We start from the raw sequence: 27,662 nt of genomic DNA, 5'->3' as shown, positions 1-27,662 counted from the left end.
GTTTGTTTTTCTTCAGAAACATAGCCTTGAAAGCTTCAGCATGACATCTCCTTAGAAAATCCCAATAGACCTGAAAACGATGATCAAAGACACTAAACAGGTACGTGATGTTCATACAAAACTGTTTAACGTTACGCCCATTTCTGCATCTGCAACTGACACGCGTGAACTCTGTTTGCTCAAGATCCATCCAAACCGACTGTTTTGATTTTGTATTTGTGATAAAATCGTGATTTGAAACGCATAACGTTAATTCGCCCCCTAAATAACAAAGCAACTGGTGGCGAATTAGAAAAATAAATTTGTAATACTCTGCTTGTAGTTTGTGAGCTTTAAAACCAATAATCTCCCAGTAACGTTACGTTAGTGTTGTCACTTTTAAATTTTTAACACCATTTAACGTTAGGCTAACTTACTATTTTCAAGGAATTTATGTTACTTATTCCAATTCAGTTTCGTTGACAAACACATGAACATTTCCACCGATACTTCTTAAGAAAATAAAATATAATTGAGTTCTTATAACACATGTCGACTTTTTGTCGTAATATGCCTTAGTGGCGTCACACTGAATGGGGTAAGTTTTACAATGGGCATAAATAGCGTAATGCAATCACATGCAAAGTGTAGCTTACAAAAATAATAAACCAGTGTTTTGGTTAAAAATATTACCGTTAGAACGCAGTATAAAATTATATTATTAATATTTATGTATTTAAAATATGTGACAACTTGCCCCAACAAAAAAGCAAAAGTGCAGCTATCAAGAGGTTTTGCAAATAAACAAACATGAAGAAATGGTAAAATCCATTGCTAAAATCTCCGATTATAATGCCTCTGAAATATAATAGAAGCTCTACCCCTGGATAATAATTACTATCAAAGAATAACATTAAAAACAGAGAAACTGAGAGAGAAAACTCTCCCAAACATAGATTATACAAACAGGATATAGACCTGACTCTACCTTAAACATAAAAGGTATTAAACAGCAAAAAAGACAAACCGCAGAATAATATGCATGATTTTCAGATTAACATACAGTTGTATCCATAACTAAAATAACAAGCAAATGAATCAACAAAACTGTAACAAAATGATGTGAACAGGTGAATGTTAGCCTCCCTCCTGACTGAAATGGTACAGTCCCGTTTCCTGCTGGACTGGCAGAAAGGTGGTGCCGAAGCCCCATTTTCCCTTTTGCCTAATTGTACCTGAAAATACAGCCATGAGCAGCTCTGTAATTCTACAGCTGATCTGTGCTTCGTAAAAACAGATAAGTTATTATACAAGAAGTGTAATGTACACTAAGGCTGTTAAGTACTATTTCAGTCTGTTTCTGTATTCAAAATATGGCATACATTCTATATACAACACATATTTTAAAGCAAATACACTGTATAAAATATAGTTTTAAAGGCTTTTTTGTAATATAAATTGCAGTGCCGTTTTTTTTTTTTTTCTTACCATAAGAATAAAAAATAACTGTACTTCAAATAAGAAACTTGATTGGAATTTTTGTAAATTTATACATTTAGTTCAAGTTAAACGACATTAAAAATGGTCTTTCTCAGTTAGGATTGTGGCTAAAACAACAATAAATGCAAGTATTAAAATGCAAAAATATAGAGCACCTTATTATAGCTTCTTGTATACTAAAATAGCTCATTGTCTTAGAGAAAACATGAGAGATATTTTGTTGCTGATGTACATTCAATCAAACTCTACAGTGTTTTGGTTTGAATGTATCTAATAAACCAATTAATTAATTTTAATGTAAGCTAAACACTTGATATTATATTGGGTTGCATATCATTTTAGTATTAATGAGGTACTATTATAGTGATTTTCCATTTTAAATAAAATTTTAGTAATTTATTTTTATTTATTTATTTATTTTTTCATTTTATTAGTTTTTTATGTCTGTATAGTTTTTATTATTAGTAGATTTATTTCAGTTTGAGCTATATTAGTATTTTAATTGTGGTTTTGCCTTGGCAGCTAGATAAAAAAAAAGGATTAAGTATTTTTGTGTACATTTGTGTAGTTGTCCTGGTACATTGTTAAACAGCTCATACATTTCTTTGGATCTCAAACTAAGACAAACTCAGGAAAAATAATCAATGAGAGAGACAGACACTCAAAAGAGACTGGAGAAACTTGTGAAGCAAAAGGATGAGCTCATTGATCTCTCAATGCAGCGTGGGAAAAAGATACGGGTAAGAAATGAAACAAATGTTCAGAATTCACTAGAGTCTATGACCTTTTTCCTGGACGTGTCTAGAATTTTTAAATGGCATAAAATGTCAGGGTTTTGGCTTTGTTTGCCTACTGACATGCTCTCTGCAGTCCTCATACGTTATATGTATGCATACTTGCATTGCTTTGACCGTTCTGCAAAGGTCCCACCTTCTCGCATGCCACAATTGGTTGATTATGCACAATGCATGCACGCTATTGGTCAAACTACATTTTTAGTAAATCAGCAAATATGAAGTAACCCAGCCGTGACACTTCTGGGAAAAAGAGAATGTATGGTCAGCCTAGATTTAATATAAATTATAAGTTGCATTGCTGTTTGTTTTCAGATGGAGTTAAAATAATTTAATTTCATTTTGTTAAATTCAGTAGCAGGAGCGGAAAAGACAGGAAGCTGAGAACGGCAGACTGGATGCAGAAAACAGGTATGAATCTCAAAACACATGAAACGACTTATGCAACACTAGACTTTCTGTATGGATAGCACATTCCGTGTTTATTAAAGGAATAGTTCACCCAAGCGTGAAACTTTCATTATCATTTACGCAGCTTCAAGTCATTCCAACACTATACATTTATTTCCTTATACTTATTTCCTTCCATGTAACATACAATTTAATGTCAGCCAGAATGCCTCATTTTCCATTTGAGGATAAGTACATAATGCATAACACTGTCAGGCTCAAGTACGTACCATAAAAGTATGATAAAGGCAGTCCTCTTTGTGTATCTTTATGCTTAGTTTGCCTTTCTCATGGTTTACATTTTTTTTTTATCAGCTTTGAAATTGAAGCAGTAGCCGTGAACAGAGAATTAAAAGTGAAGGAACTACAGGACGCCTTAGAGAGGGCAGAGGACACCTGCAATGAGTTGAAAAAGGTCTGTTAAAAGAAAAACATCTGATTATGATTCATTTAAAAAATCTCTGATGATTGTGGGTCTTACATTCAAGTCAGATATTGCCTTTCAAATAAGGGCATTTTAAACTAATTAGCAAATTTAGAAGGGTTTGAAATCCAACAACTTTTTTAGCTCTCTCCAACCAAGATGGTTATATCATATGATGCTTATCAGATAATTCAGGATTTCTGCAGGTTTTATAAAATGTATTATGTATAAGATCAACTAAAGAACATTTATTGGAATGCAGGTATGAATGGAACACAATACATTACATCACTATATACATTAATATGGTCTCTGATTGTAAATGCCTTGTATTATACTTCAAAGTCTGAAAATACAACTTCCAACCAACCTCCATTACTCTATATAGATTCTTAAATCAAGATAAAAAGATGCAAAATTACATTGTTTGAGAAAGAAAGAAACTGATCAAAATGATGAAACCAAAACACAAATCTGCCGCTGGCCTCAGAAAGATCAACATAATATAATATTGACAGATATTTATTCATGTTTTAATTTACACTTCTTATCTTCAATTTGCCTAATATCCAGATTTAAGAATATTTAGATATTTGTATTATAAAACAAAACATACCGAGGAAGATTTTTGCAGTGCAATGCAACATTTAATGGGTTAACTTTATGAATTTCTGACTTTCTGCTCCGATTTAAGAATTTGTTAAGACTTAATTTGTGGAAGGACATGCAGAAACTTTGTAATTAATTATAATGTTCAAATTTAAATGAATAGTTCATCCAAAAAATAACGTTGGGTTATTATTTACTCACCCCTTTTTGTCCATACAATAAAAATAAATAGGTTCCAATGGTGTTTGGATCCCACAATTCTTCAAAATATATTATATATATGCATTTGCATTATTCCAAGCATTTAAAAAAAAAAAAAAAAAAAAAAATATATATATATATATATATTTGTGATAAATTGTACTGTTCTGCATGTAGCCTCGTTCCTGAGAATATAAAACCATTCAAACTGTGTTAGTTAAAGCTCTCAAGCGATATAACACATATAGAAATGCATTGTTCACTTTGCAGTTCCACTTCCTTCCAGCACTTAAGGCCATGTATTGACTCAACATGTATTCCTCCTTGCTCTGATAACATAACAACAGCATGTCTTCTTCATTTACAAATAAACAAGCTTGGGCATAAAACTACAGTACTTGCCAACGTTTTGCTCTTTGTAATTTTTAGTGTAGTCATTTTGGTGTCTTTTCTGAACTAATATATATGGGGAAATAACAGGTAGTTTGTGTAATTGTATAGTGGTCATCTGGTCTGCATCTGTATATATGTTTTATAGAATAGAACATCTTGATGGATTTATAGATGTTCACACCTGATAGCATGTTAGTCTCGAGTTAACTAGGTAAAGATGTTTTCATTTAAATATTTGAGTCCTAATTGGAGGATATTTAATCGTGTAGCAGAGCATTTTCTGTTTCAGAAATGATGGTATTTCTAGGATGTGAACCTGAGAACCGGCTCAGATCTTTAACCTTTGAGGTTAGGTATGTTAGTCCTTATATCATCCGTGTGAGTTTTTAATGGCTGTGAGGTTGCGGTCAAAATGCTGGAGTCCTTTGTGTTCTCGTAATTGCACGTTGCCATTTCATGCATCTTATCAAGTTGAGGCAAGTTTGCGTCCGTGCCATAACTGACCATTGCAGCTGGCCTTTGATTGCATTTGACCTGGTCAGTGTTTCTTTACCCCACTGCCATGACAATCTTCTTCCTCAGAAGTGATGTGAATATGGGAATTGCCTTAGATGGGAACCACTGGAATGGTGTCAAATGGTGTCAATGGTGTCAAAGACTCTGTTTGTGTCTCTTTTGTTTTGTCTGTTGTAATTCTTTCCAAACACACTGTTGGAGAGAGGACTTGACTGTTAAGATCTTTTAATTTATTATTTATATGATATGTAAAGCATTTTGAGTATAAATAAAAGCAAAATGAAAAAAAATATTTTTATAAGAACATCCCTGAAAAAAAAAAAAAATCTTAAACTGGCCTAAGCTGGTTTGCAAGTCTTGAGGCTGGTTTTAAAGACTTTTTGAGCTCTTTTCTGGGAGATCGGATTTCAACGTTAGTTTCAAAATCCATTTTTTTAAGCAGCGATGCCCACATGCACATTTTACTCCAAAATAAGGAAAAGTCTTATTGTTATAATGATTCAAGCATGGTCTAATGCCAAAGTATTGCCAAAAGGATGTATTATGGTGTCTTGAGGCCCTTTCTGGACCCCTTTCTGTCATATTGCTTTTTTAATGTCTAAATCGTGAGATTTAAATATGAAAAAAAATAATGTCACAATGTATCACAAATAATGAACAACATAAAATTTGCAATAATATTTTTATATTGTTCAAATACTCAGTGGCACTCATTCAAGCTTTTAAATGATTTATTTTAATGAATAAGAAATGGTTCCTGCAGCAAACCAGCATCTTAGAATGTGACACTGAAGACTGGAGTACAGGCTGCTAAAAATGCAGCTTTGCATCACAGAAATAAATACATTTTAAAATGTATTAAAATACAAAACTCATGTTTTAAATTCAAAAAATATTTTACAATATTAATATATTTCTTATCAAATAAATGCAGCTTGGAGAGAATAATTTTCATAATACAATCTTACCACATAACTTCCCTAAATGTTCAAGCCTCCACAATTTCCAAGTTTCCAACTTGTAATTCAGAGTTTGACAAAGTTGTGACACTTTTTATTAGCTGGAAACTCAGTTATAGTAATTCCAACATAGCATAGCAGTTTACATCCAGTTTTTTAGCTGTGTCAAAACAGTATGTTAAGTCGCTTGATATTGCAAACTGCTGTTTGTTATCATATTATTTTAATATATGATTGTAGTCGTAAACACACTGGTTTGTATAGGAAATTTGTAGTTATTTACCTATAGGCCTATTGGCTAATAAAGTCTGGCACATTCACAGTGAACAGCTTACTTCCATGTTGAAAAATTAGCTGGAGAATGGAGCTTGAATTGCAAACTGAAAGGCTGATGATCCTGGACCACCTCCTAATATGACAGCAGTGCAAACTTGCATTGGTGGAAAACTCCCACCACAATTGTGGCTCCGCCCACAACTGAAGCCACGCCCCAACATCTGCACTTTTGCACAGACTCTCACCTGATAAATCTCTTGGTCATTTCCTCGCCTTTGATGCGTATTATTAAAGAAACGCAGCTTTAACAGTCATTCCAGTGTGTCGCTGTTCATTCCCTCCACAGCTGGGATTACTAACAATGGAAAGAGCAGAGCACTGCTGCATGCATGCTTCATTTAGTCAGTCTTCAGAGAAAATTCATCATTTGTGGCTGAGCTGCACCTTTAAGATTGCCTTAGTCCTTTAGGTTAAGAAGATCATTTGGCTTTACATTTGAGAAACAAAATGTTCATTAGTAAATAAAAATATTTAATTTCATTGATGAAAAATTTGCATTTGGAATCATTTAGCAAAAATGCCACACAACATTTTGTCAGTGAAGAATTGTCAATGATAGATCTGATGAAACATTGTGATGATAATCATTGTTTTTATTAAAATATACTGAATTAAGGAATAAAGATTTATACAAATATGATTTTAAATAATCAAATCTGTTCAAATTCACTTGTGGATTTAATTCATTTGGACTAAGTCAAAATATGTCAGTCATCTTGTGAACATGCTCTTTCTGTAACTGTATGACGAGTTACAAAATCATAAAGATTCACAACATTATTACAATAGTATACTCTTATTGTTAATTTATGTTAAATGGTGATGCATGTTTATACATGTGTTGAATTTACTTTTATATGTTTTCATCCACTAACCCAGCTAACAAAAATACAATTCTGAGAGCATTTTGCTAATGTTGCCATTAAGTACTGAAAACCATTTTTTTTTAAATTGAATATGCAATGGGACTGTTCTATGATTTTTCAAACATTATACATATGCTGCCCTTGAATGTTCCCTGAACACTGAAAAAAGTTTTTAAATGTTAGACAAACATCAAAATGTGACCCTTGAGCACAAAAGTGGCACTGGTATATTTGTAGCAATAGCCAACAATGCAGTGTGTGGGTCAAAAATACCTTTTTTTTATTTTATTCCATTAGGATATAAAGTAAAGATCATGTTACATAAATATATTTTTTTAATTTTTGATTAGTAATATGCATTGCTAAGAACTTGATTTGGACAACTTTAAATGTTATTTTCTCAATGTTTATTTTTTTACACTCTCAGATTCCAGATTTTAAAATAGTTGTATCACGTACAAATATTACCCTAAACTAACAATCCATACATCACTGGAAAGCTTATTTATTCAGCTTTCAGGTTGTGTATAAATACAAAAAAAATTACCCTCATAACTGGTTTAGTCCAGGGTCAAAAATAATGAAAATAATTTCCAGAAAAAAAAAAAAACTTTGAATGAACATTCTAATAATGTTACTGGAGTGTTACATTTGTTCAGAACTTTGAGAGAATAGTTCTAAGAATGTTATCGCTGGGAATATGTTATTTATATTGACTAAAAACAGATGCCAATTTAGGTGAGTATAACTGACTAAAATAACAATTTAAAGAATATTTCCACCAAAAGACAAAAGCTGGCAAAAAAAAAAAAAAAAAAACAATCTTAGGAAAACCTCTGAGAAGAAAGAGGCTTCTGGGGCCTGTTTCATAAAACTAGTTAACCAAATAAGCCTGGCTTATTTTGTAAACTTGTTTTATGGAACAGGCCCCAGCTCTCCATTCCTGTTGCTGTTGAAATAATAAAGAGATTTCTTTTTTTCTTTTACATTCATAGTTTTCTACCATAATCCTTATCCATGGTTCACAATGGCACCGAGAGGGTAGAATGTGCTGCTCCCGAAACAAAGCATTCCAGAGTGTCAGTCATAGCCTGCAGAGTCTGAAACTGAAATCCCCGTCACCCACAGCACAGCTGAAGAAAACAGCTTCGGCTTCTGGACGTGCAAACACTTGTATCATACTTGCACTTCGGTCACAGGTCACATACGCTCACACTCAGGTCAGAAACCAACCGAAAAATATGCCCCAGATAATATATAAACTGCAAACATTCCTCTATTCCTTTTTTGTTGCCATACAGCTTTTTTTCTGTTTGTGCTATTTTATAAAAAAAAAAAAAATATGTACAGCTCTATCCGTAAAATGGGAAAATGTTATATTCTCATGAATTTTAATAATATATTTGACTATTTAGTGAACATCAAAACATGCTTCAGGCCATGCAATTTATTTTAAATTACTGTTTATACTTTTACAAATTTCAAATAAATGATGTTCTTTTGACCTTTCTACTCACCAAAAAATACAATACGGTTTACACAAAAATATAATGCAGCAAAGCTGTATACAAAAATGATTATATAAAAATTTTTGTGAAGTAAGTCAGTATATACCAATGATTTCTCTGAAGGATCATGTGACACTGAAGACTGGAGTAATGATACTGAAAATACAGCTTTGCATCACAGGAATAAATTACATAGTAGAAGTCTATTTTAAAGTGCAATAGTATTTTATAATATTACTATTTTAATATATTTCTAATCAAATAAATTCCCCCTTGTTGATTAAGAGACTGCTTTAAAAATCAACTCAAACTTTTGCACAGCAGTGTGTATATATCATAGTTGTTTGGAAACCGCTCAGTATTTCTTTCAGAATGGCAGGGATGATCTCACTTCACATTGTGGTGCTATTTTAAGCCAGTGCAACACCCCTGATGACCAGGACCGAGGGAACGGACAATGCTAAAGAAAAGACTAGCTGAGGTCAAGCCCTCTGATCATCATGACAACCACCTTAGCATCTCGTGGAATGTCTGAAGAAAGACTAAAGACTTGTAAAACTAACTCCACCCATATTCCTCTTTGTTTGCCTCGTCTCATATATCTTCAGCCTGTCCTGTGGCATAAAAGCCTAAACCAGCAGTAGTAGATCAGCAGAATAGTACTGTCAGTATCTGTACATCCGCATATCTTTTCAAATTCACTTCACAATGACAGTTCATAATGAACGACTCTAAGAAGTAGAAGAAAAAATCACAAAAGTAATTCATATTTGGAATAACCAATATACAATGTATTAAAATGCATTGAAACCAATTGGGACTCATTGGTGACAAATAAATAAACCTGGTTACTGCTTATTTAAAACACATTCGGTTTTTATAGAGGTTTTTATAGTTTCATTTATGTAGGACTGATAATTATGCATCAAAACTGTGTAGTCCAAGTCGAAGGACTTTTTAAGTGCAATTCAAATACACAAATCTTGCATTTACATTTATTCATTTACCAGACGCTTTTATCCAAAGCGACTTACAGATGAGGACAGTGGAAGCAATCAAAAACAACAAAAAGCAATGATATAAGTGCTATAACAAGTCTCAGTTAGGTTAACACCGTACACGTAGCAAGGGCTTTTCAATAATATAATAATGCATTTAAGCCTAAATATCTTTTGAGCATTGTTTTTATAATTTTTTATGGTACATTCCAAGCTTTTAGATTCACTCTCTCTGCAGTCTTGAGGGGATACATGCAGAAAAGAGTTCGGTGGGTCCTCCTCGCCTTAAAAGTGGGAGGGAAATGGGCTGTGACAGCGGCAGATACAGCCTGAGGACGTCGTCTACTTGTGGTGATTCACTTCAGAGTCTGCTTCACTCACTCAGACGTCACCTGAGGAACGCTGAGCTGCACACCTGCACTGCTCGCTTGTGGCAAGAGGCTTTGCTGCCAAAGGTGAGTCACTTTTCAACAGCTAATAAAAATATGAGCCTTTCTTTTATTGCTGTCTTTGAGCTTTGCATTTTTAGTCGGGTAATTAAGTCTGTATGGAAGGTTATATACTACTATAATGTATAGTACATGCCAAGCAGGTTTGTATAAAAATAATATCATTTTTGTTTTATGTGCCCTTGGAAATAGATAATGGTTTATTGATTCACGTTTGAGGAAAAAACAAAGAAAATAAGAAAATGTGTTTTTCATAAATAAAATGAGAATAAATTATCTTTTTGTATTGCATGTGACATTTTCATGACGTTTTCCATATTTTTTCACACTAATGAAAATTATTATGTAATATTTTGAGGACATTTTTTACATTGCGAACTTTCTTATTGCCATTTTTATTTATACAATCAATGGCCATGAACTAAGCTTAATTCTCTTCATACATGATTTTGGCATGAAATGTGATTTTGCAGAGAAAGATCATGTGTTTTGCATTAAAAAAAATAAATATAAAAATTGCATTGCAAGTGAAACTATTTATGTGACATTCGTTGCTGCCATTTTTTGTTGTTGTTGTTGTTTTATAAAAGGTTTTGTGATATTATAAAGAAAATTACAATTAATGGCCTTAAAATAAGCTTAATTCCATTCATGCACAATTTAATCTTCCTCTTTTGATTTAAGTGTAAATTGTGATCTGGACATGTTCTTTTCAAGTTTCTATTAGTATACTAATATATTATGATTTTTGCAGGAGTGGCGGTCATGGCTCGTACGTTAAGCTGGTCTGTGTTGTGTTTTGTTTTGCTGAGCGTTTGGGCTCAGGATTTCTATGAAGAAAAAACTGGACCAACAAGAGTTAAGACTAGAGGACAGACGGCAGCCGTTCTGCAGAAACATGACGGTCAAGGTGAGAATGTGCATGCATTGTTTTAGTAGAGTAAATAAATGATATAGATGGTCTGTTGTGGATTTTGTTGATTTTTAATGATCCAATCAATTGTCAATGGATAAAATCAAGTCATTTCCTACATGTTTGCTTATTGAATATCCTGTTTCACTCAGATGTGTCACATTATGGTTGCTAATGCATTTGATGTTTACTTCACCCATAAAAGTGGTTGACACCCAATAAGGATATTTGTGTCTTTTCTTTACTATGTATAAGCTGTAAAATCATGGATCGCTATCAGTGCATCACGTACTGTCTAAGAAACATAAAGTTAGTTTTATGCCTTAAAACATGCAATGTCATGTTAGGATATACTAGACATACTAGCAGCATATTTAAAGGCCGTCCCGGAGGAGGATGTGTCTGGATGTAGTGATTTTGGAGCCCTGAGGCGTTCAGTTCTCTTAACATGAACATGATTTATTCATATCTGTATGAGAGCTGGTAGGCCATGTTTTGTCACTGGTGACATGAAGACTGATGAGCTGCTGAGTTGCAAGGAAGATCAGATGACAGACTGCATTGCTTCATGAGTCCAAAAAGGATTATTAGGAGATTTGGAGGATTAGTTTTCTTCTTTTTTTGTACGACGACATGGACATTTTCTGAAACATTGTGGAGTAATGCAACTTTTTCAGAAAAAAAAAAGACAAATAGCTAAATAAATGGCAGGGCTTAGCACTGAGCACTATTCAGAAACTATTCAGAAGTGAATTTGCCTTTTAAATTCCCAATTTTATTGAAGTTAAAACTGGAATTCTGGAATTTGAATTGAACGAAGCATGAAAAATGGAACGACATGCAAACAAATTGCTGCAGTCAATTTACTTTATTATTATTATTTTAATAAATTAACTTTTATTTTATAGATAAGTTATTATGAACAATTTTATAACAAACGTTATCATTTATCCAGTTTACTTAATATATCTAATATGTACATTTATTTATGTAGTTATATAATGTAATTTCCTTAAAATATTTTAAAATATTATGTATCTAATTTATCAAATTTACTCAGTATAAATATACTTTATAAAATATAAATCTTCTTAATATGCATTATGAATGTTATCTTACACACAACATATTAGATATTTCCAGTAACACACACACACACACACATTATTTTGTCATTGACTAATATATATATATATATATATATATATATATATATATATATATATATAGTAAATTGACCTTCACTTTATAAAACACTTAATTTCCCACAATGGTCTAATTTACTCAATATATATTTATGTAATTTACTCAATAAATGTAACATCTAATTTGCTAAATATTTTATATTTATTAAATATATAAATTTTAAGTAATTTATTTATAAAAAAATATATATTTATTTATTTATTTATTTATTTATTTATTAATCTGAAAACAGTGTTGGCCATTTTGTGGTGTTGATAGCTGTGTTAATTAATGACAATATTAAACTAAGTACAGTGAAATATGCTGAATCATACACTACATATCAGGGAATAAATGAATAGTTAGTCAAAATGAATCATGTATTAATTTATGTTTTGTCAAAAAACATATGGCGGCCTAATGAATTTCCTCTTTTATTTGACTGTGTTGAATCTTTCTTTAACACTGCTCTTTCCATTTTTTGCCCATGCTGTGGCATCAGCCATCTTGGATGAAGACTGCAGTCTAGAGTTGGCCTTCCTGCTGGACAGCTCTGAGACGGCCAAGGACCACCACCAGCAGGAGAAACAGTTCACTATGGACATTATAGAAGGCCTCCAGAGCATCCGTTTGGACACAAGTCGCAAACTCAGCTGGAGAGCGGCCCTGCTTCAGTACAGCAGCCACGTCATTATCGAGCAGACCCTTAAACAGTGGAGAGGCTCTGAGAGCTTCAAGAGCAGCATCGCACCGATGGCCTACATCGGCCACGGCACTTACACCACCTACGCCATCACCAACATGACCAAGATATTTGTGGAAGAATCGAGCCCAGAAAGCATCAAGATCGCCCTGCTCCTCACAGATGGGACTTTTCATCCCAGAAACCCTGATATCTTCTCCGCTATGGCTGACGCAAAGAACCAGGGCGTGAAGGTCTTCACGATTGGCATCACCCGTAGCGCCAATGACCCTACCAACACAGCAAACCTGAGACTGCTGGCCAGTACACCAGCCAGCAAATTCCTCTATAATCTACAGGACACGAACGTCATGGAAAAAGTCATAATTCAGATTGTAAGTATGGTTTTGCCAATCACTCATTCTGTTCTCATACTGTATGCATAGACAGGCCCACACACATTTCTTGGAACTGCACTAATCATACTCATTCCAGCAACTTGAGTATATTTGTGTTCATTATTTTGGCTTCAGCTACCAATAAGGCTATATTCAGCTTCATTTATTACTGTTCAAATCCATTCAACAGATTTATCTGGTAACACTATATTTGAAGGTGTCCTTGTTAAATGTTACATTGTACTTTCTATTATGACAATAAATTATGCATAATTACATATATAACACTAAGCCAAACCCTAATCCTACCATATAGTTAGTAAATGCACACGGTAACAAGGACGCCTTAAAATAAAGTGTAGCAATTGTTTCCCTGAAATGAGTTCAGGAAATACAAAAAGTCTCCTGATTCTGTCTGGGCTTGTTCAAGAGTGTTTTAAGAGTTACAAGCCACTAACACTTCTCCAACAGAGAAGAAGCCAACTAACATAGTAGAGCTCTGTGTTCACATTTGGGCATCTATATAGATTTCCAGATTTCATTCCATTTCAGTTCACAACGTTCCATTTTATTCCAGGATTTGACTTGATTTATCATACATTTTTCGACACAGCCAATTAAAGATATAAGCTTGAAAATGGTGTTTCCATTTTAGACTGATTCAAACGGTAGCTAACTGCTGAATTTCAACTTATTTTATTTATTTTTAGGATAGTAATATTTTTTTGCACTGTATGTTTTTGATTCACTAAAAAGAATTAGTTCAAAAGAGTCATTTGGAATTCCAAGCAAGGTTCTAGTTCAAGGATATGGTAAATTCACTCTAAATGCACATTCATGACTCAGTTCTTAAAATTCTAAAACTGACTAATTGTTATACTGTATACTGTTTCTATTAGTTTTACATTATTATTATTATTATTATTATTGGGTCCATTCAGATGATCCCTCAGACTTATACAAACATCTGAATCTTTTTGAATGATTGATTTAAATAACTGAGTTGACTCATAAGAGTTATTTGTTGTGCTGTGGATTGGTTCTGCTGTTTGATTCACTAAGAATCAAATAACTGATTCAAAAGAGTTATTCTTATGCTTTGCATTAAACGCTGACAGAGTAAACAGTTAATGTTGGGATTTAAACAAATGACAAAAAGAAAATCAAAATTAATCATTGGAAAATCAGTTTGCTGGTCTTAATTGCCCAGGTTTTTATGGTTGGACTTGCCATTTGGCCAGGCTGGGAGACCTGCTAAAACAGTTTAAAGCAGACAAGACAAGCTAATCATATTTGACACTGTATTTAGAAAACACAGAAGATAAAATAATTATGTGCTGTGCTGTGTTTTTTTTTTTTTTACCGTTTTGGGACAGCTAATGATTAGCCTTTCTACACTTCATTTACTATGACTAGAGTAAACACGTCCTGTTGTCGCTTATGCATCTGGTTTTATATATTCCATAAATCCTTGTTGTCATTCCTGCTGTTATACTGTTATTATACATCCTGCAGGTTTATTTTTTCCCCCTCATTTGTACAGTAACACTTTGATATAATTCCAATGTAAAGCAAGACTAGGCATGTTAAATGATACCCTTTCCTTTAATCACATTTGTTGTTCTGGGAGATCTGTATAATGTATGGCCTGATATTAACTGTTTGTACTGTTTACCCTAACCGCACAAATGAAAGGCTTGCCAAAGAGCAGCAATTATAATAAAGCAGCTAAAATTTGGACAGAATCTAATTTTTGTCCTGTTACTCTCTACACAGGCTCAGCTGGCAAACGATGGGGTAAGTAAATAATATTTAAAGTATTTTATGGTAATAGTTTAAAATGCTCTGTAAAAAAAAAAAATTTACGGTAAAATTTACAGTAAAAAGATGGCAGCTGTAGTTACTGGAATTTTACTGTAAACAAAAAATGGTAGCAACATTTTTTTTATGGTTTCAACAGTTAAATAACGTATATAACTGATATAATGTTAATATATCAACCTATTGAAGTACTGAAATCTGTTTTGTAGCTTGTACCTAGTAACACACTGATAACCACCAAATGCCGGTGATGATGAGAAAGTCACATGATGAACCAAAGCCCATCACAAGCAGCTTTTAAATAATAACATATATTGAAGTTGCACAGTGTCATTCACACAAACACTAAACACCACCATGGTAACACATATGAAACTTAAAGGGGTGGTTGATTGCGATTTCACTTTTTAACGTTAGTTGGTTTGCTAGTTGCTGTTTGAGCATAAGCAATATCTGCAAAGTTGTAGCGCTGAAAGTTCAATGCAAATGGACATATCATCTTTTAAAAGGTCTGTTACATCACAAACCCAGAAAAACCCGCCCCCAGGAACATGCAACAGAATGGGAAAAGGTTATACTGCTATAGAGAAGAGGAAGAGTAAACTAGGGATGCACGTAACAATCTGTGCATATAGGAATCGTGATTCTGTCTTCTAACGATTCTAATGGATTCACAAGTTTCAAAACAAATTTTCTACAGCAGTGGACATAAAAAAAAAATAAAAACAGAAAATAAATCGAGGCATTTGTCAGAGAAGGGACAGATCGTTGTGGAATAAAGGTAAATTATGTGAAAAATATTATGTTTTTTTATTTATCAAAGCATGAACACATGTTAGACTGCACCCTTTGAACACAATCAAGCCTAGAAAAAAAACAAACAGTAAACCACCCCTTTAAATAATGCAATAAACATTCATTAGACAAAATTAGGTGTAACATACAACCCTAATATACAAAACAGATTAAAAAAAAAAAACCTAAGAAGAAATATTTAATCTTACAACAACAACAACAAAAAAACATCAAATTTGAAATGTAATGCATTGAATTGAGAATGTCAAATTTCACTGTATTCACTGTAAACTCTAGTTTTTTTCGCTTCCAAATACGGTATACTACCGTAAAATCACATGTAATGTCTAATACAGTTTTACACTGTATATAGTAGGGTAATTTACTACTAACCATTTAACAGGTTTTTACTGTAGCATTTTTACAGTCTTTTACCATTCAATTTACGGTCATTTTTTTAGTGTGCACACACACAAACACTCTTTTTTTTCGGCCAGAAAGTAGTTTTTCCCCATCTCTGCCTTATTGAAACAAAGCAAATAAAACTGGCTTTTCCATTTATTTACACTCTTTCCTCTATATTTAGTGTCCTCTGTCCCTGAAGTGTGCTTGCGAGAAGGGCGAGAGAGGACCCAGCGGCCCGGCGGTGAGTATTTTCACTTCTAAATTTCCTCCAACATGGGACGTGTTTCCACGCGAGCCCACAGGCACATTTTTCTCCTTTTTTCTATTCCTAAGAGGTACGGATTCCGTTGAGGGATGAAGAGACAGGCATTATTTTGACTTTTTGGATAGCTGCTTCGCTTTGTAAAAGTTAGGATAATTATCGTCTTTCTCAGGACCCCTCAGGACCACCTTGGGCAAAACACAAAATAAGATTCCTCAAAAGAAGAATCCTTCTTGTTCAGACTGTTGAAAGTGAAGAGAATGTAATTGCATGTTTTGGCTGAAAATGCTTATAATGCTAACCTGAAATGTGTAGGAGGCAGGTTCATGTTAGAGTAAGTTATTTATTGACAGACGCCTAACCCTCATTATCCAGGTGCTTTCTCCTCTCTGGATTCCACACATTCCCATGACTTTAAATGACAGGCCTCAGTAATTGTTCTCATTAGTTGAACCTCCTCTGGTCAGCACTTTTAGCACTGACCAGCTGCCAAGTGAACTCATAGACTGTCCTTGGTCATTTGTAGTACTGTTATATTGATTTAAAAAGAATTGTTTCATTTGTACTGGTAAAAATAATAATAATAATAATAATAATAATGAACTCAACAACATTTTAAAGGAAATTTAAAGGAAAAAAACATATGTAAGTCGCACCGGATTATAATTCGCATTTATTTAGAACCAAGAACCAAGAGAAAACATTAACATCTACAGCCGCGAGAGGGCGCTCTGTGCTCTGTGCCCTCTAACGGCTGGAGACGGTAATGTTTTCTCTTGGTTCATTTCTCTTGGTTCATGTCAAATTAATTTTGATAAATAAGTCGCACCTGACTATAAGTCGCAGGACCAGCCAAACTATGAAAAAAGTGCAACTTATAGTCCGGAAAATGCGGTATATGGGTAGTTCATCCATAACTGAATATTTTGTCATCTTCTTACCCTTATGTCATTCTGAACCTATATGAGTTTCTTTCTTTTGTGGAACATAGTTTGAGGAATGTTGATAACCCAAAAGTTTTGGGTCCCATGGCGTTTTTTTCCGTAAAATGGAAGTCAATGTGTCCAGAAACTTTTTGATAACAAACTTTTTTAAAACAAAGTTTATTCTTTTGAAGAAAGAAATGCATTCAGGTTTTCATTCCGGGGTGGACTATCCCTTTGCATGCACAAAATTTTTGATTGGGTAGTTTTATGGGTCTAATAAACCCAACTGACATATGAGGTCATTCATTTTTATATTGAGCAAACATTTTGGGTGGAGTTGACACAGCTTCTCACTTTCTCCTATCTCCCCTGCAGGGAAAGAAGGGTCGCCCAGGTGAGGATGGAGCCCCTGGGGTTAAAGGTCAAAAGGTCAGTATTTTGTTTTTAGTCCTGCTGTCTATCTGTCATTCTCTCTGCTTTGCGCTTGCTTCTGTGGATGCACTTCATAATTCTACTTTAGATTTCATTAACACTTTCTCATAATGAATTGTACAGAAATCAAGACTGACAAACTGTATTTTATAACCCTTTCTGAAAAACACTTGTTTTGTGCTCTTGTTAGGGTGAATCTGGTTTGAGTGGACTTCCTGGTCGTGAAGGAACAGAGGTGAGGGGCAAGGTCACAAAATCACTGCTTATTCGTCAAATATTTTGCTACATGACTGAACAAATAAAAAAAAAAAAAACACAGGAAAAAGGTTTAAGGAAGTGACGTAATCATCAAGAAAATTGTTATCAGATATTGTACACAACTTAATCTTAATTTTCTTAATTTTCAAAGAATTTATTTATAAATGTATGAAATTATTGTGAAAAATGTTTTTATTTTACATGTTTATTTTCATATATATAGATATAAATTTACACAAACATACACAAAAACACTACTTTATAGTGTATACTGTATACAACGTGTGTATGCATATGCATATTATTAATGATTCAAGTTCATTTATTTGCAAATGTGAACTAATTACACATTTGTACTAATCATCAATTATTAAAGATGACCATGTTGGTGTTGATGTCATTTCCTGTTGTATGGTTTTCTGGTGATGAAATTTTATTACATAACACTGACTTTGATTTGGACAAAATTCATTGTTATTTCAAAACATTAATTAGTATGTTTAAGTTAGTTTTTAAGATTAGTTCAAACTATTTAAAAAAAAATTCCAAGATTGTTTTACACCACACTTTTTTGAGACTTTAAGCCTTAAAAACATTTAAATTAATATTAATTCACAAATTAAAATGTGTTTTCAAGAATGTGTGTATGAACTGCATTAAAAAATAGAAAATAGATCCAGATTAGTGTCACATCATTGACCAATAAGCAAATATAAACGTAAAAAATAAAAAAGAATAATACATACATAAATAATGTCTTTCTGTTTTGTTCCCAGGGGAAACCAGGCTACAATGGAGAGAAGGTACTAAATCCCTGCATTGATTTATAATATATTTATGTGGAGGCATATGAGACTGTCATGATTATGATTTTTTCTGACCATCTACAGGGTGAAAGAGGAGAATGTGGCACTCCAGGAATCAAAGGAGACCGAGTGCGTAACCCTTCAGAAGTTACAGTTTCTACACACTCCTCCAATATGTTGTGAACACAGTAATACAGAATATGTTTCAAATGCTAAATGTGTTTATATTATACCATCTGACAGGGTCCTGAAGGTCCAGTTGGTACTCAAGGGGCCAGAGGTCTGCAGGTGGGTTTGATACATTTATTACATATCTATTTATTTAATAAAAAATATAACATCTGACTTTTTATTTATACATATGCGTATGTAATTTGTTTAATCACATTGTTTATGGTTTACAGTTGATTTCTTTTAAAGCCATAATGTTTTTTAATGCCTTTAACCCTTAGAGTGTTGCAACAAAATTTTTTTTCAAATTTGTAAATTATTTGTGAAATTTAGTAGCAATTCTTGAGTGTATATTGTTTAAAAGTAAATCCTACACCAGATTATTTTTTTAGTCTGTAATTGATTGACAGGTGAATAGGTGAGCATTTGTTTTTGAATATGCAAATGTGATTTGAGTGAGCCGTTTACAGCTGTATTTTGCAATGACCGCTTGCATTTAGATCACCTGAGACAGATGTTAAAACTAAACTAAATCTAAATCTGAGAGCTTATTTTGAAAAATGCTTGATTCCAACACAAGATTAAAAAATATAAAAGTTAATAACTATGACATTTAATTTTTTTATATCGCGTTTTTATCTCACAATTCAGACTTTTGTCTTGCAATTCTGAGAAAAAACACAGAACTGCCAGATGTAAATTCATAATTGTAATACAAAAACTAAGAAATGTGATATAAATTGATTTGGAATTTTTATATCTCACAATTCAGACTTTTTTTTTTCTCCGGATTTTGTGAGAAAAAAAAAAGTAAATAATATTAAAAGTATTTTATGGAAATAGTTTAAAATGTAAAAAAAAAAAAAAAAAAAAATCAGTAACATTTACAGTAAAAAAAAGGTTTCAGTTACTGATTACCTAATCTTTTACCCTGTGCTGGAAACTGGCTTCAATATATTTCAGGAGGTAAATGTTAAAACACATGTTGAATTTCCCCCAACATATGATTAAACGTACATTTTCCTGTATTGTAAAGCAGCATAATGCTTTGGTGTCTACAGATAATGTCTTAGAGACTCATATGTTGATGATAGACACTGTAACACACTCTTTGATGTTTCCCCTGCAGGGTTTACCAGGACCACAGGGTGACATCGGACCAGAAGGCCCACAGGGAAAGAAGGTCTGTGGCTTATAATCACAAACCATTATCCTGAAAATGTCAGCTCATCATGTTTAACACGCACACCTGGAAAATTTCACCGTCTCCTGTGATTCCAGCATGCTATTGTGCATGAGAAACCCCATGCACTGGAAGCTTGTTTGTTTGCTATAATCATTAGATAAAATCCATTAGAACATTCTGGCAAAAATTTATGAGAAATATTGATGCATTCACATTTCTTTAGAAGGAATAATCATTTAATTCCATTTCTGATTAAATGATGCACTCATTTACCATTTAACAGAAGAAAACATTATGTTTCTAGGCCTTGACAAGAACAGTATGATGTTTGCATCCATTTACAATGCATCTGAGATTGTCTTACTTGTTTTAGTCATATTATAAAGGAATAGTCCATCCAACAATTCATTTCTTTCATTATTTACTCCTCATGTTGTTCTAAACCCGTATGCTATTATTATAATTTTTCTGTGGAACACGAATATTTAAAAGTTAATAACACTTAATTTGTTTACAAACAGAAAGCTATAGACCTTAATCAGATTAGATGACATTGATTTTTACATGAATAACATAAGGCTGTGAGGGACATGTTTAGTCTTTCCAATGGCATCCACTGTATCAAGGTCCTCCAAGATCACAGCTCATAACTTGTTTTGTGGAGTCTATGTACTGAAAGATTTTTTCAGAAAGAAGTTTTATCAGCTGAGTAGTTAGTATGTTCTTAAACAATAGTACAATACATGAAAAACACAGTACTTTTATTCCTAACAGCCTTGTTTGTATTCCTGTCCAAATGACTCTGACGATGGTCTATTGCATGGCCTTAGAAATATTGGCATGGGTTATAAGGACTATTTTTATGGCTCTTTAATGATGCCTTTTTTTCTTTGACTATGAACTATTATTATATTGAAAATAGATGCAATTCTTTACAATTTTCTATGTCTCCAGTACAAAGGGATCACAAACTGCATCCAGCGTGTTTTGACATGTTTTGGATTTCTTTAATAGAGATCTGCTGCTCTGCCAGTAGTCTCCCCTTGTTTAATTTAACAGCAGGAAGCATTCAGAGGTTCAGACAGCTCTGCAGATGTCCTCACTAATTAGGGATCCTTCTTTATACATGCACAGGTTCACAAAATGTCACAGCCCACCATGAAACAAATTTGTTTTGTACTTCATGTTTTTCATCTAAAAATAGATGATACCGTGATATAAACAGCCGTTATTATTAAAAACCTGAGGTTTAAAGTCAACCAGTGAGATGCTAGAGGGCTTGTTTGGTCACCAAATGGACTATGGGTGGTTTATTGAGATTATTGTCTTGGAAGCTAATAACAGTAGAAATGTGCATGATGGAAAAATCCTGTGCAAAATATTAATTCATGCACAGACATGCAGGTGACGTGAACTGAGAGAATTTCCAGCATGTGGAAAGGCAGCACATGAGAGCGTGCTGTAAATGTCATGAGCAGATTAACCTACTTGATTAAATTGGATTGTACTTTGTATTTTTTTTTACACAGTACATCTCTTTATGGGTCAAGTCCTGGTTGAAAATGAAAGGAATAGTTCACCCAAGAATGAAAATTAGTTGAAAATGTACTCACACCCTCAGGCCATCTGAGATGTAGATGAGGTTTTTTTTTCTTCATGGGAACAGATTTGGAGAAATGTAGCATTATATCACTTCCTCACAAATGGATCCTCTGCAGTGAATGGGTGCTGTCAGAATGAGAGTCCAAACAGCTGATAAAAACATCACAATAATCCACACAAATACAGTCCATTAATTTACATCTTATGAAGTACAAGGCTGCTTGTTTGTAAAAAAGCTAATTCATCATTAAGACGATTTTACTTTAAACTGATACTTCTGGCCAAAATACAAGGCCATAATCCATAATAATACTTCTACAGATGGTGCAATGCTTCTTAAGCACCCTAAATATGGACAGGCATCGTAAATAATTTAACGGTTCTGGTTCCGACTTTAATTCCCTGATTACAAAGACTACCTTTAGTAGTTCTGAGATGCTATATATATATTTATATAATGATTTATATTTTATTTATTCACTCTCATTGTTGTTCCAAACCTGTATGAATTTCCTCCTTCTCTTTAGCACAACATTTGGAAGAAGGATGGTATAGTATGGGGGAAAAAAAATACCACGGAAGTCAGTGGCTTTGGAAGTTTGAGAGTAAATAAATTATGACAAAATTTCTGGATGAATTTCTGGATGAACTGTCCTTACAAATAAAAATTAGTGCTGTCAAACGATTAATCGCGATTAATCACAACCAAAATAAAAGTTTTCAAATGCATAATATATGTGTGTGCTCTGTGTAAACTTTATATGTAAATACAAACACATACAGTTTATATCTTCAAAATTAATCGATTAAACGTTTGACAGCACTAAGATAATGACATACATGAGACCTTATTTCTCTCATTTCTCTTATGAATGTGATGTTTAATGAACTAGTTGTATCTAATCTGTATTTTTGTTGTTGTTTGTAATTAATCACAGGGTGAGCGCGGCTCTGCTGGTCCTCCTGGAATTCAGGGCGACAGTGGAATTGGTCTTCCTGGACCAAAGGTTAGCCGTTTTTACCTTTTGAATGCAAATCTCCAAATTCTGAAATTCTCCAAAATTGCAGAGACCAGCTAAACCATCATAACACCTTGGCTGAGACATAAGACCAACTCAGACCAGCAAACCACCTTAGGCTGGTTTAAGATGTTTTTTTTTGGGGGGGGGGGGGGTTGGGGGGTGTTTGTCCTCCCATCGTCCGTGAGACACCTTAATCATGAACCCCATAATGCCTAGTGTATCATATTTTAAGGAGTCTAATTGATCAACATCAAGTAAACTTTTCTTAAAAACCATTGCACATAATCTACAACAAGCCCTCCGTTGTCTGATTGAGGTTAGCAAGTTAAGGTCCTTTTAGTATAACTATACAAATGTCCAAGGGTTTAAGTGGATTTTTGCAGTAAGCATAAGAATGGCTTTAGAAAAACCATAGTTTTACTTAACTATCCAGTTATCATTCATTAGAAAAATCACATCAAAAAAGTATCAAAAAGTAACCTTTGAGGAATGTCTCTCTATCATCATTGTATTGCATTACATTACATGTTTTGAAAATACAAAGCTTTGATCATAAAACTAAGCATTTAAATATCATCTTACAAAGACATATTATTGGGAGAAAAAGAGTGAAAAACTATATTTACAGTATATGCTTTTTATGCAAGTAGTCTATTATACTGTTATAAATATCTCATTTCAAGCCATAAGAATTTCATTTTACTTATAAATGGCCTTATGAATATCAGCATCCTCTCCAATGTGCTTTTTTTTACTCAAAAGGAGATTTTCATTGTGCTTTTTTTTGTAGATGTCATGGATGGTTATGATTGTGGATTCTCAGATATTCTAGATTTTTTTTTTTTGCTATAGTATTTCTTACTTTTTCTCCTGAGTTGTTCACATCTTTGATCCGTCTGCAGGGAGATATGGGATTTCAGGGAAGACCAGGTCCTCCTGGTCCGCAAGGCATAGGCGAGCCAGGTCTGCCTGTAAGTACAGAAGCAGTACTTCCACAACGGTTTACTAATCAACACATACTGAATTTACACCCATAGATTTGACTATATGACATGTTCACTCACATTTCTTCAACAAATCAGGGGCCTCAAGGGCCACAGGGGGTTCAAGGAGAGAAAGGACCAATAGGAGAGGGCTTTCCAGGTCCAAAGGTAAGGTTAGCCCCCCCGAAAAAACTTATTCTCACTAATGTCTCTATGCTCTTTAATCTACTTGGAGATTTGTAGCAGCCAAAGGCAATCTGAGAAGATCTACAAATACATTAAAGACTTGTCATTTTAATAATACCTCATTAGAGGCTTAAAGTTCCCTGGTAAATCCTCATTTCAAAACCCAAGGCTATTAATTATTGTATGTTCCAGATAAATTAGCCGAGCATTACCAGCCTGAGGATGCAAGACAGAATTTAATGGATCTGTTTTCTAACTAGGTCTACATCAAAGCCAGAACTGTGTATAAAATGCTACTGTAAACTAATATTATATCTCAATATTTTTCAGATTTATGATGATATTCAGTATTCATGAAGATGCAATTCAGGTTTTGAAACAATTTGAAGTGAATGAAGTAAGGGGCATTGGTTGGATGTTTAATAAATTTTTTGACCCATATTTCCAGAGAAATAAATGTATTGCTTTGGATTCATACATGCTCTAGATATATCAAATGTTTTGTGAATATTATCATAAATCTTTATAATATTGCTTTATCTTTAAGGTAATTATTGCGGAAATGAAAACACATTTAATCAAGCCATCTTGCATTTGTCATTAGTAAGCATATACTTACATGTTGACTTTTCTAATCAATGCTATTTCATCAGTTTATATTCTGCTAATATTTACAAATTAAATACATTTGACAATAAGAAATGTGTTATCATTAGCTTCAACTAAAACCATTAAAAATAGTTTACAGTAACTGAAATGGATCTGAAATCAAATAATAAAAAAAAACAACTAAACTAAATAATCATATTTTTATATATATTTAAAAAAATATTTTCTCTACATGGAAATATGAAAAGAAACTAATAAAAATGATAAGAACAAATAACAAAATTAAGTTTAGACTAAAAACTGCAAATCTAAAAGTTAATTTATAATATTAAATGGAAGTTATATAAAATTACTAAGAATAAATAAAAATGTAAAAATAAATAGAATGCATTTAGAGACAATAATATAAAAAACATAACACTAGAAATTAATTGCAGGAGAAGGTTTTAATTTAATAACTGTTAATTAAGTGGTGTTTGAAATTACAAAATAGAATAAAACCAATATAAAAAAAAATAATCTTGGATAAGCTCTAATTTAATCGTTATCGGTGCAAACGACCATCACACAAACTGAGCCACTGTGAATAAACAACAATTAGTGCTCCCTGAGGGATTACACTGTATTATCATCATTCAGAAAAACAGGTGTTTTCTAAATCCGCAGATGAAGAAACAATACATGCAATGCAGTAAATGCACCCGAATGGCAGAGAAAGGGAGGCTAGCATTTCAGAGAAACTGGGCTGATGACGCCTCTTTTGTTTGACAGGGGGACCGGGGTCTGGAGGGGCCAAAGGGACCAAGAGGACAGCCGGGCACTGGAATCAAAGGCAGTAAGGTGGGCTGTAAATATATCAGCCCATGAATGGGATTTACACAACCACACCATCTACGACACACAAAAGGCTTAATGAAGTATGCAAACTGGCCTTAAGTTCCCATTTAAACACCAGGGACTTGTGGGAGGGTAATAAAGAGTAAGAAAGAGCAGATGGGAGGGCGGCGCAGCTCAGCTTACTGTGGGAAAAGATGAGTTCTGCTTACCTGCTAATATTGAATAAAACACCATTCATTTCTTATGCTCAAAATAGTCCCTAAATTCAATCTCAGGATTTTAGAGATGTATTACTCTATCTGAAACGGACTCATGTCTCTGTGTCTTCAGGGAGAACTTGGGGCTCCAGGTTTACCAGGACCGATTGGACTCCCAGGGCTTGGCATTCAGGGAGAAAAGGTGATACGACGTGTCCGATCCTTGACTTATGTGTTCTTAACTGTTCTTGACTTGTTTACAGGGTCCAATAAATTTAGAAAATGTACATGACTGGACATGCATTATTTCATAAAATATATCGAGTTGTGCTCACCCGTATGAAAAATCAGTTTATTCGAGTGTGTTATTAGTATACTTCTTTTAAACTAAAAAATAGCAAAGTATGATTTTAGTTTACTTTTTTATGTACTTCTCAGAAATGGGCTTTATGTACTCCTCAGAAATATACTTAAAATTACATTCAAGTATACTTTACTTACACTTACAAATAGTCTAAATATATTTGCGCTATACTCCTAAAATCCGTGTTTCCATTATTATAAAGTAGAGGGCGCTAGTACACATCTTCTGCACAATTTCCAAAAAAAATACAATTGAAGAAGAAAAAAGAAACAACAGATACTAACACATGTAATCTAACATGATCATCTGACATGAAACAACATCAAATTATGATGTTATTATGTTATGGAATAAAATGTTGACTGATGAAGAGGTAATAATTACAGTCAAGTTTTGGGGTGTTGATCGACTCCATCTACGTCCTGATTTTCATTCTGAATCCAATTCATAGTCTTTTTTCAGCTTTTTGTTCAAAATTTTATTTCTTGATTTTTTATGAAACTTACCCACATTAAAGTGTTTAAAAAAATAATGCATGAAGCTTTGGATGTTTTGTATTTTCAGATATTCATACAACAAATACAAATTAAACCTAAATATGAACACAGTAGTATACTTAAAGTATGATGTAATGTTCACTGAAGAAAACTTATGAGTATACTTGCAGTAACGGTAAACCTACTAGACTAGTAGTTTACTGAGACTATACTTCAAAGTGTATAAGTTAACTTTTAGTATAACTGCAGTAGAAACTACCAACATATAGGTAAACTAGTTGTTTGTAAAAAAGTTTGCTACTGTTATACTTAAAGGATACTTAAAAGTATACTTTTATAATCTAGAAAGTGGGACAATTTAGTCCCAAAGAGTATTGAAACAGTACACTTATAAGTATACTACTAGAACACAGATATTTGAATACTTGCTACATAAAGTATACTTAAAAATATACTTGAACTTTACTTAAGTATACTTAGTAAAATAAACTTGAAGTATACTACTTTTTGGTAAGGGCAGTTAAACTGCACCTTGTCATAACAAACAGACAGATGAATAGTCACATGATCCTTCAGAGATCATTCTAACAAGCTAATTTAAGAAACATTTCTTATTGTTGTCATCTAAGTCAAAAACTGATACACTACCATTCAAATGTTTGGTTTAAGTAATATTAAAAATATCAATAAACAAAAATTAAACTGAGTGAAAGTGACAGTAAAAACATTTATAATATTAAAAAATACTTATTATTCAAATCGATTCTGTACTTATTAACTTTATCAAATAATCCTTTAAAAAATGTATTACGGATTCCACAAAAAAGGAACCAGCAAAACTTGTGTTGTTGACATTGATAATAATAATAACTTTTATTAATTTTTGAGCATCAGTAATATTAATCAATAATAACTAAGCAGCAAATCAGCATATTCAGTGATTTCTGAAGGATCATGTGACACTGAAGACGAAAGTAATAATGCTGAAAATTCAGCTTTGCACAACAGGAATAAATTACTTTTAAAAGTATATTAAAATAGAAAACATTTATTTGAAATTGTAATAATATTTCAAAATATTGCTAAATATTTACTGTGTTTTTGATTAAATAATTTAGCCTTTGTGATTATAAGAGATGTCTT

The 27,662-nt window shown here is 33.1% G+C and overlaps 1 protein-coding gene across 2 annotated transcripts in view; it reads left to right on the top strand.

Annotated features, from left to right (window-relative positions):
• The first annotated feature begins 2,620 nt into the window (after positions 1-2,620).
• The window catches only part of LOC127964480 (collagen alpha-1(XXVIII) chain-like), a 38,744-nt gene continuing 13,702 nt past the window's right edge, over positions 2,621-27,662 (top strand). The window contains exons 1-19 of one of the 2 annotated variants that reach the window (XM_052564697.1): positions 2,621-2,684; positions 3,039-3,138; positions 8,023-8,247; positions 9,772-9,988; positions 10,737-10,892; positions 12,583-13,157; positions 14,937-14,957; positions 16,363-16,422; positions 17,745-17,798; positions 17,992-18,036; positions 18,836-18,862; positions 18,950-18,994; positions 19,109-19,153; positions 20,166-20,219; positions 22,763-22,831; positions 23,749-23,817; positions 23,929-23,997; positions 25,396-25,464; positions 25,792-25,860. In XM_052564697.1, coding sequence (XP_052420657.1) covers positions 10,748-10,892; positions 12,583-13,157; positions 14,937-14,957; positions 16,363-16,422; positions 17,745-17,798; positions 17,992-18,036; positions 18,836-18,862; positions 18,950-18,994; positions 19,109-19,153; positions 20,166-20,219; positions 22,763-22,831; positions 23,749-23,817; positions 23,929-23,997; positions 25,396-25,464; positions 25,792-25,860 — 1,416 coding nt within the window. In that variant the 5' untranslated portion in view covers positions 2,621-2,684; positions 3,039-3,138; positions 8,023-8,247; positions 9,772-9,988; positions 10,737-10,747. The remainder of the gene's footprint in view (positions 2,685-3,038; positions 3,139-8,022; positions 8,248-9,771; positions 9,989-10,736; positions 10,893-12,582; positions 13,158-14,936; positions 14,958-16,362; positions 16,423-17,744; positions 17,799-17,991; positions 18,037-18,835; positions 18,863-18,949; positions 18,995-19,108; positions 19,154-20,165; positions 20,220-22,762; positions 22,832-23,748; positions 23,818-23,928; positions 23,998-25,395; positions 25,465-25,791; positions 25,861-27,662) is intronic. The other variant, XM_052564698.1, reaches the window with a different exon arrangement.

Source organism: Carassius gibelio, chromosome B9, assembly GCF_023724105.1.
Source record: "Carassius gibelio isolate Cgi1373 ecotype wild population from Czech Republic chromosome B9, carGib1.2-hapl.c, whole genome shotgun sequence".
Lineage (NCBI taxonomy): Eukaryota > Metazoa > Chordata > Actinopteri > Cypriniformes > Cyprinidae > Carassius > Carassius gibelio.
This window is presented reverse-complemented; position numbering and strand designations above follow the sequence as displayed.